The sequence below is a fragment of the Miscanthus floridulus genome, chromosome 7 (genome assembly GCF_019320115.1).
Source record: "Miscanthus floridulus cultivar M001 chromosome 7, ASM1932011v1, whole genome shotgun sequence".
NCBI lineage: Eukaryota > Viridiplantae > Streptophyta > Magnoliopsida > Poales > Poaceae > Miscanthus > Miscanthus floridulus.
In genome coordinates, this window is record NC_089586.1 from 17,874,746 (window position 1) to 17,889,024 (window position 14,279).

Consider the following 14,279-nt stretch of genomic DNA (forward strand, 5'->3'; position numbering starts at 1 on the left):
ATACCAAAAATGGTTGCAATAGACAAAATGCTCCACGCATTTCTAAATAATGTATTCTATTGACAAAAAAATGTTCCACAGAGGATTTGATCCCAAGAACTAAAGTACAAGCAAACACTCATCTACCACTAGGCTACTAAGGTGTGTTCGACATTAAGCCGCCTTTATATTACTTGTTTACATGATGAAGATGGCTAATTCACTTCATATATCAACAAGGACGATAACCATCCGCATCTTCCATGATAATTTCAGAAAACAAAAAAATTGTCCAGCTTGCTGATATTTGTACTTATGATAGAAAACAAACATGAGTATAACAGTTTAAATACCAACTGTAGCTATTCATTATCCCGGACAATGAGATTGTTTTAAAAGAAATCCAGAAAAAACATCACTATTGTACAAATGATAAGTATTTAAACAAAGAAATCATCTTCTATGCTTTCTACCGCAACTGGTGCGACAACTCCATCATCAATGTAGGTGTCATCTTCATCATCATCATCCTCATCAAGTAAGACCGCATCATCTGGTTCGAGAACTACTTCGCCACGCACCTGATTAATAACAGAGGCATCACCACTTGTGCCTTCCTTGTCTGGTCTTGTCCAATTTGACAAATCCTCATTTGGGCCTAATAGATTCATGTCTTGGATTCCCACATCAAGTAGATCGACTTCCATGTCACCCTCATTTTCTGCTTCTGGCATGGCAAACAAATTTCTTGGTCTCACCGCAACAACACTAGACCATCCTGGCTTGTTCACGAGGTTGAAAAAAACACCGGTTCGGCCTGTGTTGCCAGAATGTAAGGTTCATTTGAATATCTGAACCTGGAAGTATCGATATCGATAACACCATATTTATCCCTACTATATCCTCTACTTCTGCTGGTACTTGCAGCCGGCACATCATACCAATCACACTGAAATAATAAAACTTCTTTTTGTGTAGGGAACTCGAGTGAGATCATTCTTCTAATCACTCCATACCAGGTCATGTTGCCAGTAGTACCATCACCCCTCACAAGCACACCACTATTTTGTGTGATGAGGTTTCTCTCAATGGTAGTCGTTTGAAATAGCCAGTTATTGATGTAGCATCTATTGAACACATGAGCTCGATGGTCCGGTCCTTGAGAAAGGGCATACATAAGTTCACTTGCTTCACCTTTCTCGTATAGTTTGGTGATCTGCAAACATAGTTTGAAAACAAATGCCAGTTAATAAGTACATCGTTCTAACCATCACATGGAATAAAAAAATTAAAAAATAGAACTAACCTTGCCCTCGAACCACCTTACAAAGTGCTCCTCGTGTCGTTTATTAAGATTCCTTATACTATTTTTTAGTTCTTCCATGTGCTCGCTGCATTGAAATAGCCAATTAATTAATTAGTTGATGCCAGAAACAAAAAGTACATTAATTAATGATGGTATATTGCAACTTACTCGACCCATGGTCTGGCTTCATCGCAGTTACTAATTATGTAGTGCCTCATCTTCCGAACCTCATCTGCACCAAATATCTCGGTAGTCTATCCTCTCCTCTTGTAATCCATTTCTCCAAATACGCTCAGACCAGATGGTGGCTCATTCACTATTGTACTTTCATGATGATCAGCGCGATTCAGCTTGGTGTCGATGTCCAAGAATCTAGAGCAAAATGTAAGGCACTCCTCGGCTATGTATCCCTCGGCTATTGAACCTTCTGGGTGCGCCTTGTTTCTCACATAGCCTTTAATAGTACGTAGATACCTCTCAACTAGATACATCCATCTATAACACACGGCCCCTCCAAGTTTAGCCTCTTTAGCTAGATGAACCGGCAAATGAATCATGATATCAAAAAATGTAGGTGGGAATACCATCTCAAGCTGACAAAGAGTCCCTTTAATTGAACTGCTAGGTTTGTTAAGATCTTCTTCCACCAGCTCCTTTGAACAAAGTGCACTAAAGAACCTACTAAGCTGAATCAATGGCATGACAACTTCTTCAGGCAAAATCTTTCTGACGACTAAGGGTAACAATTTCTGTAGAATAATATGGTAGTCATGTGTTTTCAGTCTAGGTACCTTACATGCATTTGTGTCAACACATCTCCTTATATTGGAGCTAAACCCATCAGGCATCTTCGCTCTATGTAGAAATTGGCATAAACTTTTCTTATCAGCCTTATCTAAAAAGTATAAGGCTGGTGGCAAGGTATAATTATCATTGTCAATGACAGGGTGCTAATCTTGCCTTATCCCTAGCTATTCCATGTCAAGTCGGGTCTTCTCGTTGTCCTTACATTTACCTTCAATTTCAAGCAAAGTACCCAATATGCTCTCGCATATGTTTTTCTCAATGTGCATCACGTCCAAATTATGCCTTATGAGCAAAGAAGACCAGTAATAGAGCTAAAAAATACTCTTCTTCCTCCAATTGTGCCATCTTTTATCTTCGTCATGCTTCCTCTTTTTTGATGTCACCTTTCCGAATATCACTTGATCAAAAGTTTCATACTAGTCCAATACTTGTTGACCAGACAGTGGTACTAGAGCCTCCCTGGTTTCCACCTCATTGTTGAAGCTCATCTTGTTCATGCGCCAAGGATGGTCCGACGGCAAAAAATGATGATGTCCCATGTAGCAGTGCTTTTTTCCAAATCTCAACCATAGACAATTTGTATCCTTGTGGCAGTATGGACATGCAAATTTGCCTTTTGTGCTCCAACCAGAAAGCATCGCATATGCAGGAAAGTCATTAATTGTCCAAAGCAGAATAGCATGTAGTTTAAAATTCTTCTTTACTTTGTCATCCCATGTATCAATTCCCTTTTCCCAAAGGTCCTTCAGCTCATCAATGAGGGGCCTCAAATAGACATCAATATTCATTCCAGGAGATTTTGGACCAGGAATCAACATCGACATAATCCAATAAGGCTATTTCTCAAACAACCAAGGAGGCAAATTGTAAGGGATGAGGATAACATGCCATGTGGTGTATGTAACATTTTTGCATGCCAAAGGGGTTGAAGCCATCAGAAGCAAGACCCAGCCTAATATTATGAGCTTCCTTTGCAAACCAACCATACTTGTTATCCACATGCTTCCATGCCTTCGAGTCAGCAGGGTGACACATTTTGCCATCATCGACCAATTCTTCCTTATGCCATCGCATTTGTGATGATGTGCTCTCTGTCATATATAATCTTCATAGCCGAGGAGTAAGAGGAAAGTACCATAGGATTTTACGTGGGACACACTTCTTGTTTGTTGTATCAGCATCACCATCCGCAACGTCCTTGTGAGCACCATCATCGGTCATTTTCCACCTAGACTCACCACATTTGGGGCATGTATCTAGATTTGTGTTTTCCTTCCAAAATAACACACAATCCTTCTTATAGGCGTGTATCTTTACTTAGTCCAAGCCTAGATCTCAAACCACCCTTTGCACTTTCTCCATTGTGTCTGGGACACAGTGGCCTTTAGGAAAAAACCTTGTGAATAGATTAAGTACCCCCTCCAATGCTCTGTTACTAATACCGTACAAGCACTTAACCTGGAAAAGTTCCACAATAAAAGAGACCTTAGTAGCATCCTCGCAACCTGGATACAATTTCTTTTCTGCCTCCTGTAATAATTTGAAGAATATCTTCGCATGTTCATTCGACTGTTCATTGTCATCAGTATCTCTGATCTCTCCATGTATAGCACCTCTGATTAGGGATCTAACCAAATTAGTGACACCACAGTTGTCATCACTCGGTGCGCCTTCTTCGTTGTCTACTCCAACTTCATGTGGTGTGGATTCGTTGTCTACTTCTACATCAGCTAGTGGTGGTGTGTCATTATGTACTTCTACATCAGCTGCTTGTGCGTCTTCATTGTGCAATCCCACATCTAAACCTTCCCCTTCCCTGATAAAGCTTTCATCAAACCCTCTATGAAGCAAATGAAGCTGAACCAGAGGCCACGGTCTGTATGCCATGCATACACATCTAGGACATGGACACACAACAGTTCCACCTCTTGATGTGCCACCAAATGTGATGTCCAAAAAATTTCAGAGATTCTCCTGCCACTCAATTGAAGAACGAGGCAAGCGCATCCAACTCCTATCATCACCTGACATTATTATGCAATGACGAGACACACCAACCGTGGTGGACGGATGGAGGAGTAGTCAAATGGATAGAGGAGTTGGACGGGCACTGGATCGACGGCGATGCTTGGCACCAAACGTCGTGAGAGGAGGCGGTGTCGATGATGCAAGGGTTTCAACTAAACTAGAACAGGAGAACTTTATGTCACACATAAAAAAATTGCGTCCATGTGCTACGCTACTTGTAGGGCCCATGTTGCTCTTGTGGATGACCCCTCTGGCATAGGCGCGCTATGTTTGAGAATTTGTGATCCGAAGCCCAATTTTTTTGGGTAAATTTTAGTTGGCAATAGGCGTTAAAAAAAGATCACCCGGCCCAGCGTCTCATAGCCTCTATGAAGGATGGAGCATCACCCATGCTACTCCTCACCTCCGCCATCGTCAATCTTTAAGATTGTTCATAATTTAACTCTTTTCCAAGGGTTTGTAACGTAGTGGTCTACACGCTACATATGTCATGGTTTTATCCATCACATTTAGGTCCAAAATAGCAACTTCTCTCAAACACTGCAGAGCTACAGATGATTCAAATTCTACATGCAGATATCACGGATCGACACGGCTTGAAACGCACTCGGCTCTGTACAAACAGAATGGAAATTGACTGATATTTACAATGTTCCATGCAACAAATACTTGCACTTTTGTAGGCTAGCCTAGAGCCAGCGCAAGAATGAACGACAAATACTTGCTGGTCAGCCAGGAGCTGACGTAGACATGACAAAAACTTGCACCAACACACACATTTGCAGGTTACCCAGGAGCTAACACATGCATGACATGATGAAATCTCATCCACTTCCACAAATCCAAAGCAACATAGCACGCCCGGTGTCTTGGGAACTGCCGAAGAACAAGCGGAGGAGATGAGGAGATGGGGAGATGTATGTGTACATGCATTCATAGGCATACGTACATGTACATGCATTCAAAGGGGTTGATGGTGGACATGATAGACCAGTCTTAATTCCCCGTTGTTGGTGCCTTGGGAACTGCCAAAGAACAAGCAGAGGAGACGAGGAGACGGGGAGATGTATGTGTAACACATTGACATAGGCATACATGTACATGCATTCAAAGGGGTAGATGGTGGACATGATAGATCAGTTTTAATTCCCCGTTGCCGGTGCCTTGGGAACTGCCGAAGAACAAGCGGAGGAGACGAGGAGATGTATGTGTAACACATTGACATAGGCATACGCGTACATGCATTCAAAGGGGTAGATGGTGGACATGGTGATGCAGCAAAATATGACACGCCCCAAGATGGTAGATGATGGACATGATAGATCAGTCTTAATTATAAAGATAGCTTTCGCATACCATATTATGAAGGACAACGAGTTTGATGCTATATTTTAGGAGCCCACTGAGTTGCCTCCTCCTTGCTCATGTGATCACTCTATTTCACTTATTGAAGGTGCCAACCCAGTCTTCATAAGGTCGTATCGCTATGCTCCAATATTGAAAACTAAGATTGAGCGTCAAGTGACAGACATGCTGCAACACGGTATTATCTAGAAGAGCAACAGTCCTGTTGGCCCCTCGATCTCCGGTACGTAGCATATCATATACTATGGTCTTCGTGACAACGAGTCAATGACCAAGATGCATCACCACATACAGTACCAATCCAAGGGACGATGTAAGCAAATTGAGGTCATACAATGCAACATCCAATATGTAAGCAAATAAAATGAGGTCATGCAATGCAAGTATCAACCCAAGGTGACGATGATCAAACAAAGGATTCGACGACACAGTTTTTTTAGCACCATTAAATTATTACATCGACCTAAGACATAGATTAATCACTAGTGCTACTAATTACTGCCGGTGCTGCTGCATGAGTCATCCCCTTGCTGCCAGTGCTCCTCTTCGCGCTTCTTCCGCTCAACCCTACGCCGGTGCTGTTCCGCGTCCATTGTGAGACGCCGCTCGATCTCCTCCTCCTGGAGGCGACGCTCCTCCTCCTCCTTGTGGCGGTGCTCATCCTCCTGGCGGTGGTGCTCCTCCTCCTCCTCGTGGTGGCACTCCTCCTCCTTGGAGATCTCAACGACGCGCTTCAAGATGCAGTCGTCGATCTCCTTTTGCATGATGGCGCGAAGGCACCGGTCCTCCTCCTCCTTCCGAGCCATCTCCAACGAGTTGAAGATGACCTCCTCCACCAGAAGAGGTTTCGATTCCTCCTCCGATGCGGTCTCATGGTCCAGATCATCCTCGAGGTTCACCTCAAGGTCCGACTCGGACAACGGCGTCGGCGGAGGCATTGGGGGGCGACATGTGGATGATGGGTTCAGCATTGCCCCTGTTGTCTTCAAGCGGTGAGGCATTGTGGTAGTAGTTCGAGGGCTAGGGCAAGGTGTACGTGGGAAGGGTGCTTCGCTTTCTTGACGCGTGGTGGTGCAATGGCGGCCAACTGTGCATGGGGGCCAGGCTTATATAGGCGTGTCGATGGGTGGAACTGATGGTGCAATAACTCGCACCCCTCGAAAGACGGAGCGCACCTGCATTGGGAACCGGCACGAGCAGCCGATGGACTCCTGGGTAAACGCAGCGTCTCTTCGTGGGGAACTGAAGGGCCGTGACCAGTCCAAGGACCGGGTAAAACGGTGGCTCTTCATGGGAACCGCGTGACCAGTGTGGCCGGGGAGTTGAAGGGCCTACGCGCAAAGCAGGGACAGATAACCACTCAAAGGAATAAATTCCTTCAAACTTACCAAAATCAGGTGATAGCTCAATGGTTTATTCACTGCTCTGGAACTTGTAGGCTTCGGTTCGATTCAGGGATGCAACACATATTTTTGCATTTTCTTTCAATTTATATTCCTTCATTTTTAATTTACAAGTTTTTTAGTCCTAATTTTTTTTGCCAATTTAGGTTTATACAATTCCAATATATATTTTCTTAAGTCCTAACACAATGTGCATGAGGGAGTGGATGCTATCGCAAATACAAAGGTAAGTGTATATCACTAGCTTGGTTTATCACAAATACAAATACAAAGATAAGTGTATCTTGGTGTCATGAACCCAAACCTAGGTAAAGATGTCACGCTGCAAAAAGATGGTTTGTGCGATAAATCCTATCCTTGAGGACATCGATTACCAATTTGCACTGAAACATTGTCTTAGCTCCCACATGAAATCACCTCAAGGCAAAGAAGGTGACATTGAACATGATACACCTATATGATATGCCATATATATGATACACATTTGATAAAACAAGATTCCAACTTGCCTATTCATAAGCCCCTGGTACCTTGGACACATTCAAAAAAGGTCTGTTCATTGTAGAGTACGTAAATAGTAAAGCAAATGACAAAATGATAATACAAGGGGTTGAGTAACACAATGCAAATAAAACCACGTGAAAGGAAAAAGTTTTCCGAGAAATTAGAAAAAAGAATCACCTGATTTGGACAACAAATGCGAAATCTAAACACGTTTAACGTTTTTACAATGAATCAAAATAAAAAAGATGAACACCATGAACCCAACGTCGACAAGTGGGTCCCTCATGTCACTGGCACACCCTTTTTCCACTTATTTTTTTTGTAATTTTTGCCAAAAAATTGGCTTGGCGCCCGCATGCAGCCATTTACCGCCTAATACCCCGCCCATTATGCGAACAAAACAAATCTTAACCTCCCCACTTCCTCATTATCCTCCCCATCTCCTCTAATTCTTTCCTTTCCCTCCTCCAACTCGGTTCCCGATCTGCACCCACCGCCGCCGCTTGTCTTCGCCGTCGCGTCATCATTGGAGGGGCGCTGGTGTAGGACAGGCTGCACCCGGAGGCCACCGCGACGTGCCTCCCCACCGCCGGTGCTCAAACCTCAAGGAGTCCTAGACTTCCTCTTCGTCAGAGTTACGGTAACCCTAGGGCCATTGATCTATTCACTTTTCACTTATGAAAGAGTCATGCATGTACCTGTGTGTCTATGTAGTTAACTTGTTTAATGTAGCTAGACTGTAGATTGCATCAATGGAGACTCAATCGACGTCACCTACGTTCAACACGCCAACACCTACTTCATTGTCCAGACCCAGGGCGACGATGTTGCTTTTTCAAACACCTTCATCTAGGACGGCGACACCTCCTACCAATGAAGATGGAGGTGATGGTAGCCAATCACAAGAAAACCTTCGACATTCCACTTAGGACGACGACAGGTAACGACACAATGTCTGTCTGGATGCTACTGCAATGATTTAGAATTCGACAAATTACTTCAATAATAGTGAGATCCTTCAATAAACGGTAGTGAGATGCTTCAATAATATGAAGGACACATTATTGTTTGCCATTCTCAAGTTGTTCCTTCTTTAAATATTGTTTAGGGCGTGCTTATGTTTCTCATTACATTCTGTGACAGCTCAAAACAAACATGGACTATTTCTTTCACTTGCAAGGGGGCACCGGGGGGACAACAATTTGCTCAGTATACAATAGCTAGGGACGACCTCACGTTTGGTAACTTAATAACAATGAAATCAAATTTGGGGTATGGTACCAGGGACTACTTGTACTACAAGAGAAGTGGTAACTCTGTAGCAACACTAAACGAGATCGAATATGATGTCGATGCAAATGCAATGATATCAAGTAATGCAGAGGAGAGGGAGGTCAGATTAGTATTGTCAAGGGATCAAATAACGGAGCGAACTGTGGACATAACACCCATTAAATTGCGAAGAACTGTGGCATCAAATAGTGAACATTCCATAGATGAGTCACTTGATGATTACAAGGTGTGGCTTAATAATATGCATAGACAGGGCCAAGGCATGGGTAAGTTATGTTGCTGCCCTATTATGAATTGTTATATTATATTATATTGCAATGGCCAGATCACTAATAGCAGCATGGCTTTCACAGATTTTGAAGATATATACAGGGATGACATAGTCAAGTCTTACAAAGAATGGTTAAGGGTCCAAGGACAACTAGATCAAATTAATAATATATACCTTCATTTCCCAAAATGTCAACCAACTTATTATTAGTCCTTTGTAATACATTTATAGTTTACACTTGTGACCTATTGTCTGCAGGTGCATATGACAACCCTACAAATCAGATAGATTTACTAAATTCAAGTCAAGATAGCAATCCAACACCACCTTTGAGCCAGCCATCACATGCTCAGCGTGAGAAAACACAGGGAGATAGTAAGTGATGCTTATTGTGATTTTATTTTGATGTTCCGTTCAGTTTTGCCTATGTAAATGATTTTGTTTAATCTCTTGCACTGTATATTGTTTCAATGGACAAGACTCCCAAAAGAGGAAGGCACGAGGTACTATGAAAGGATTGGTAGCCAGCCACAAGAGATCCAAGCAGGGCAGTCAGAAGCTTAAAGTCTAATTCTCTACATGTGGAGGAGCTGTAGGTGAGAACGCACGCACATTTACTGATGAAATAGTAGTGTACACAAGGAAAAAAGCACCACTCATTGGGGTGAGAACATGGAAGGACATCCACCAAGATGTTAAATATTCAATAGTATCTGATATGATGGTAAGTTTCTGATTTGTTTTTGCTAGCATACACAGTTTTGTTACCAAATTAGTTAAGAAGTGACCTAGAATTTATGTTTTATATGTTGAACAGCATAAGTGGGGCATTGAGAATAATGAAGAAAACAAGAAAAAAATATGGACCATCGCTAATGAGCGTTACAAAGGATGGTGAGCAACATTAAGTGCTATGTACAGGGCGTACACCACCTATGAGGAGAGAATGAGACATAAGCCAGAAGAGTTGGACATTGTTGAATGGCACTATCTGGTTTTGTATTTTGGCAAGACAAGTTTTTAGGTTTGATGACCTTTACTTTATTCTTGCCATTTGCACTTGATGAAATAAAGGCTATGTTTCGGTACACTGCAATATTTTTTTTATAATCAACTCCTTATGCAGAGGGTTAGTTGCAAGAATTCTCAGAATTGGCAGAATGTAAAGGTACACCATCGGGTAGGATCAACGACTTTTTCTCAGTGTGGCTTTGAGAAGGTAATAACTTCAGAAGCACATGACCATGCTTCCTTACCTTTTGCAATATCGCTAATTTGTTACATTCTTGCCTAATTAGAGGGACCCAATAACTGGTGATGAGCCAAATGATTTGGAGCTTTTCATGATCATGCACAATAAGAATGGGCAATGGACAAGCCAAGAATCTAGGGATGTCTATGTGAGTATATAACAGTTTGTACAAACCTTATTAACTGATGCAAAGTGACCGCCTACAAAATCATTTTCAATTAACTACTTCAACTGTCCTCCTTTGTTAGTATAATGCATGCAGTAAAATTTCAGAGGGGAACAGATGGAGAAGCACTCATCATCTCAGACGTGGAGCAAAATTAGATTTTCCAGTCAGCCTACAAGGAAACAAGAAACTATAAATCAACCAAGATCTATGCTAATGGATACTTGGCAAAATACCCAACTAGAAGGCAACTACTTTTTGAGGATTACCAGTACCAAGTGCGTCAGGAATCAGCACTAGCCAAAGCATTTTCAAAGCTACAAGAGAGATTAGAATCTCAAGAGGCTGAAAGGGAAGCCAAAAGGGAAGAACATAGGCGTTAGATGGAACAAATGATGAAGGCAAGGGAGGCCAATAGAGAAGCTCTTAGGCAAGAGTTTATGGCAATGATGCAAGCAACACATGTACAAGCATCAATACAATAGGTAATAGTCGGCTACAAACCATGCATCATTTTCGTAGTTTCAAACTCCACTCATGATTTTTCTGACCAAAATTGAAATGTAGGCTAACAAAGATGGGGGACAAAATGCAGAGGTTGCTGCTACAACAAACATGGATGAAGAAAATGTAAATACAGAAAGTGAAGAAATATCATATCAGCATGTAGTTTGAGAACTGAAGAGTGTTTAATGTTGTCATGTGATAGTCCTTAGTATGAAGCATAATTTTCCCTCCATCTATTGATTTGTAGGAAAACCAAGATAGCATCCCACCACAAACACAACTCGAAGCTACAACAGTGGCAGGTACAAGTAATGGTCGCACAACTAGAAATAGTGCTACGAATAAGACTCAAACTGGCCAAAACAAAGGAGGGGATACGACAGTTAGTTTTACTACTACTAAAGCACTGAGGGATGCTGCGGCTAAGAAATGAGCATTATCCAAAAGGAATCAACAAGCTGGCAAAGCATAGGTGATTTTTGACTCCACTACCTGTGAATATTTCTGAATCAGATTTAGTTGGCTAGTTCCTGTTACTGTAAAGTGAAATGATACTTAGCTAAATACTAAGTTTCTGTTTGCTGAATATACCAATGTTAATGATTGTTTCAGGAGCAAGATAGAGTTTGAGTGGAGCGCACAACTGATGGACGATCAATGTCAAGCCAACCTTTGCTACAGTGCTACACATAGCTTATTACATTTTGAACTATTCAAAGTAGCTACTGTGTGTCAGATACCTTATGTGTTTTAATTGTTGTGCGTGTGTTATCAACTAAGTTTGACATTGGATGTGGTTTCATTAATGAGTTGTACGGACAAAGCATATTTTGGATTAATGGTTGTCTAAATGCTTCTTTCATCATATATTGTTTGGCATGCAATTATTGTTTGAAGCAAACAGAGCGTTGCAATATGGACTATCGACAAAATAATTTGGCGTTGCAATATATGATATAGCAACAAACAAACGGTGTTGCAAAAAACATCATACCAACAGAATAGTGGGCATTGCAATAGAGTCTCCAAACTGTAGCAACACAATAGTTAGCATGGCAATAGAGGGTCCAACAATAGCAACCAGTATTGATCGTTGCAATAGAGAGGCAACCTCTAGCAACCAAACATTTACCGTGGCAATAGACGGAGGCACCTATAGCTACCACAATGTTTAGTGTTGCAATAGAGAGGCTACCTCTAGCAACCAAATATTTATCATGGCAATAGATGGTTCCACCTATAGCAACCAGTATTGATCGTTGCAATAGAGAGGCTACCTCTAGCAACCAAATATTTATCATGGCAATAGACGGTTCCACCTATAGCAACCACCGAGATAGCGTGGCAATAGAGGGTCCATCTATTGCAATGCTATTGATGCGTGGCAATAAGGTCTATTGCAACACCCAATATCGTTGCTAGTGCACCTATTGCCACGCTTTGGGTATGTGGCAATAGGTATTTCTAGCAACACCGGGTGTGTTGCAATAGAACCCATGATGGTTGCCTATACTATGGGTTGCAACACTACATGGCGTTGCAACAACACTCCTTGGTGTTGCAATAGGGGAAAACCTATTGCAACACCAAAATGAGTCGTTGGGCAAACCTTTTGCCACGGTTACTATGGCAACGCCTGCCAACGAAAAAAGTGTTGCAATTTTGTCTATCACAACCATTTTTGGTATATTGCAACGCTTTTAGGCTGTTGCATCAGGGGTAAAACCTTATAGTGGAAACACAAACACCAAGTGTCTCTAGATGCAATCACTCAAGCAATGCACTTGGATTCACTCCCATTCTCACAAAGATGATACATCAATGATGGAGATAAGTGGGAGGGCTTTGGCTAAACTCACAAGGTTGTTATGTCAATGCAAATGGCCAAGAGAGTGAGCTTGAGCCAGCCAAGGGGCTTAAATAGAGGGGCAAACGAAATAAAGCCATTGCCCCCTTACTGCAACTATCTGCATGTTGACCGAACATGCTGGTCGGGGCGACCAGACGCACCTAAGCCAGCGTTCGGTCCCTGGATGGCCACCACATGGCCTCTTAGTTCAACCATGATCGCCCAATCTCAATGGTCAAGTGGCAACCAAACTCAACGAACAACGACCTGACGTGGCCGCCTAGCGTCCGCTCACACACGTATCCGCTCGGCCACCACCACGACCGGACTCACCGCTGCACCACCTGACTCTCCACCCACTAAGAGTCTGGTCGACTCCAAAGAGGGTCTAGAGAGGCAAAACAGTGACCTGACATGTCTGGTCCAATGTGACCTAACGCGCTCAGCATCTGGTCCTCTCTGGTCAGCTTCACCGTGTTGTGTTAGCGTACGTCAGCACCGATCGGACTCACCCTCTACACGTTTGATCATTCTCTTCTTCTAGTGTCTGGTCAAAGACCAAAGAAACTCCTCCTCTGTGCAATACTGACTAGACTCAAGGCTGAGTCTGGTCCTAGGTCTGGTCCAGTGTCCAATCCCTATGTAACTCCTCCTTCTCTTCTCCAAACATCACCACCCTTGCTCAAATGTGCTAACCACCAAGTGTATCACCTTATGCACATGTGTTAGCATATTTTCACAAACATTTTTAAGGGTGTTAGCACTCACTAGAATCTAGATGCATATGCAATGGGTTAGAACATCTAGTGGCACTTTGATAACCGCATTTCGATATGAGTTTCACCCCTCTTAATAGTACAGCTATCGATCCTAAATGTGATCACACTTGCTAAGTGTCTCGATCACTAAACCAAAAAGCTCCTATCAAGTTTCATCTTTGCTTTGAGCTTTTTGTTTTTCTCTTTCTTCTTTTCTAAGTCCAAGCACTTGATCATCACCATGGCATCACCATCATCATGATCTTCACCATTGCTCCATACTTAGAATAGTGTTATCTATCTCATGATCACTTTGATAAACTAGGTTAGCACTTCGGGTTTTATCAATTCACCAAAACCAAATTAGAGCTTTGAATCTCCCCCTTTTTGGTAACTGATGACTACCCTTTCACAAAGATATGAATTGAAATTCAATTGAATTCATGTTGCTTGCCCAAGCATATTTACCATGTGTAAAAGGATATGGACAAGTTTCATGAACCCCAAATGGTAGCATTAGCTCCCCCTACATATGTGCTAAGAGTTTAGATAGAAGCTTGTACATATGCATGGATTTGAGTTGTGGGAGAGCAATGTCTACCAAATGATGCTAAGGTATAAGAGATGGACCTTTGAAGCGTGATACCAATCGGAGTGCACCAAATATACCATCCTTAGCACCATTAGTAACTAGACATATATACAAAAACTAGAATACCCCGTGAGATCAACATTAGAAGTAAGGGTCTAGTTTTCTCAAAATAAACACAAGTCTAGTTACTCAACCTAAG

General features: G+C 42.2%; 1 protein-coding gene, 1 long non-coding RNA gene and 1 pseudogene across 2 annotated transcripts; 2 read left to right on the forward strand and 1 right to left on the reverse strand.

Annotated features, from left to right (window-relative positions):
- Positions 1-5,976: 5,976 nt before the first annotated feature.
- Positions 5,977-6,423, reverse strand: LOC136465157 (uncharacterized). The gene has a single exon (XM_066464009.1). The coding sequence runs from the start codon at positions 6,421-6,423 to the stop codon at positions 5,977-5,979; it is 447 nt and encodes a 148-aa protein (XP_066320106.1).
- A 184-nt stretch (positions 6,424-6,607) lies between these two features.
- Positions 6,608-10,532, forward strand: LOC136465158 (uncharacterized; annotated as a pseudogene).
- A 217-nt stretch (positions 10,533-10,749) lies between these two features.
- On the forward strand, positions 10,750-11,561 carry LOC136462704 (uncharacterized). The gene is made up of 3 exons (XR_010760799.1): positions 10,750-10,859; positions 10,942-11,040; positions 11,129-11,561. It is a non-coding gene; the product is annotated as an uncharacterized lncRNA (long non-coding RNA).
- The last annotated feature ends 2,718 nt before the right edge of the window (positions 11,562-14,279 follow it).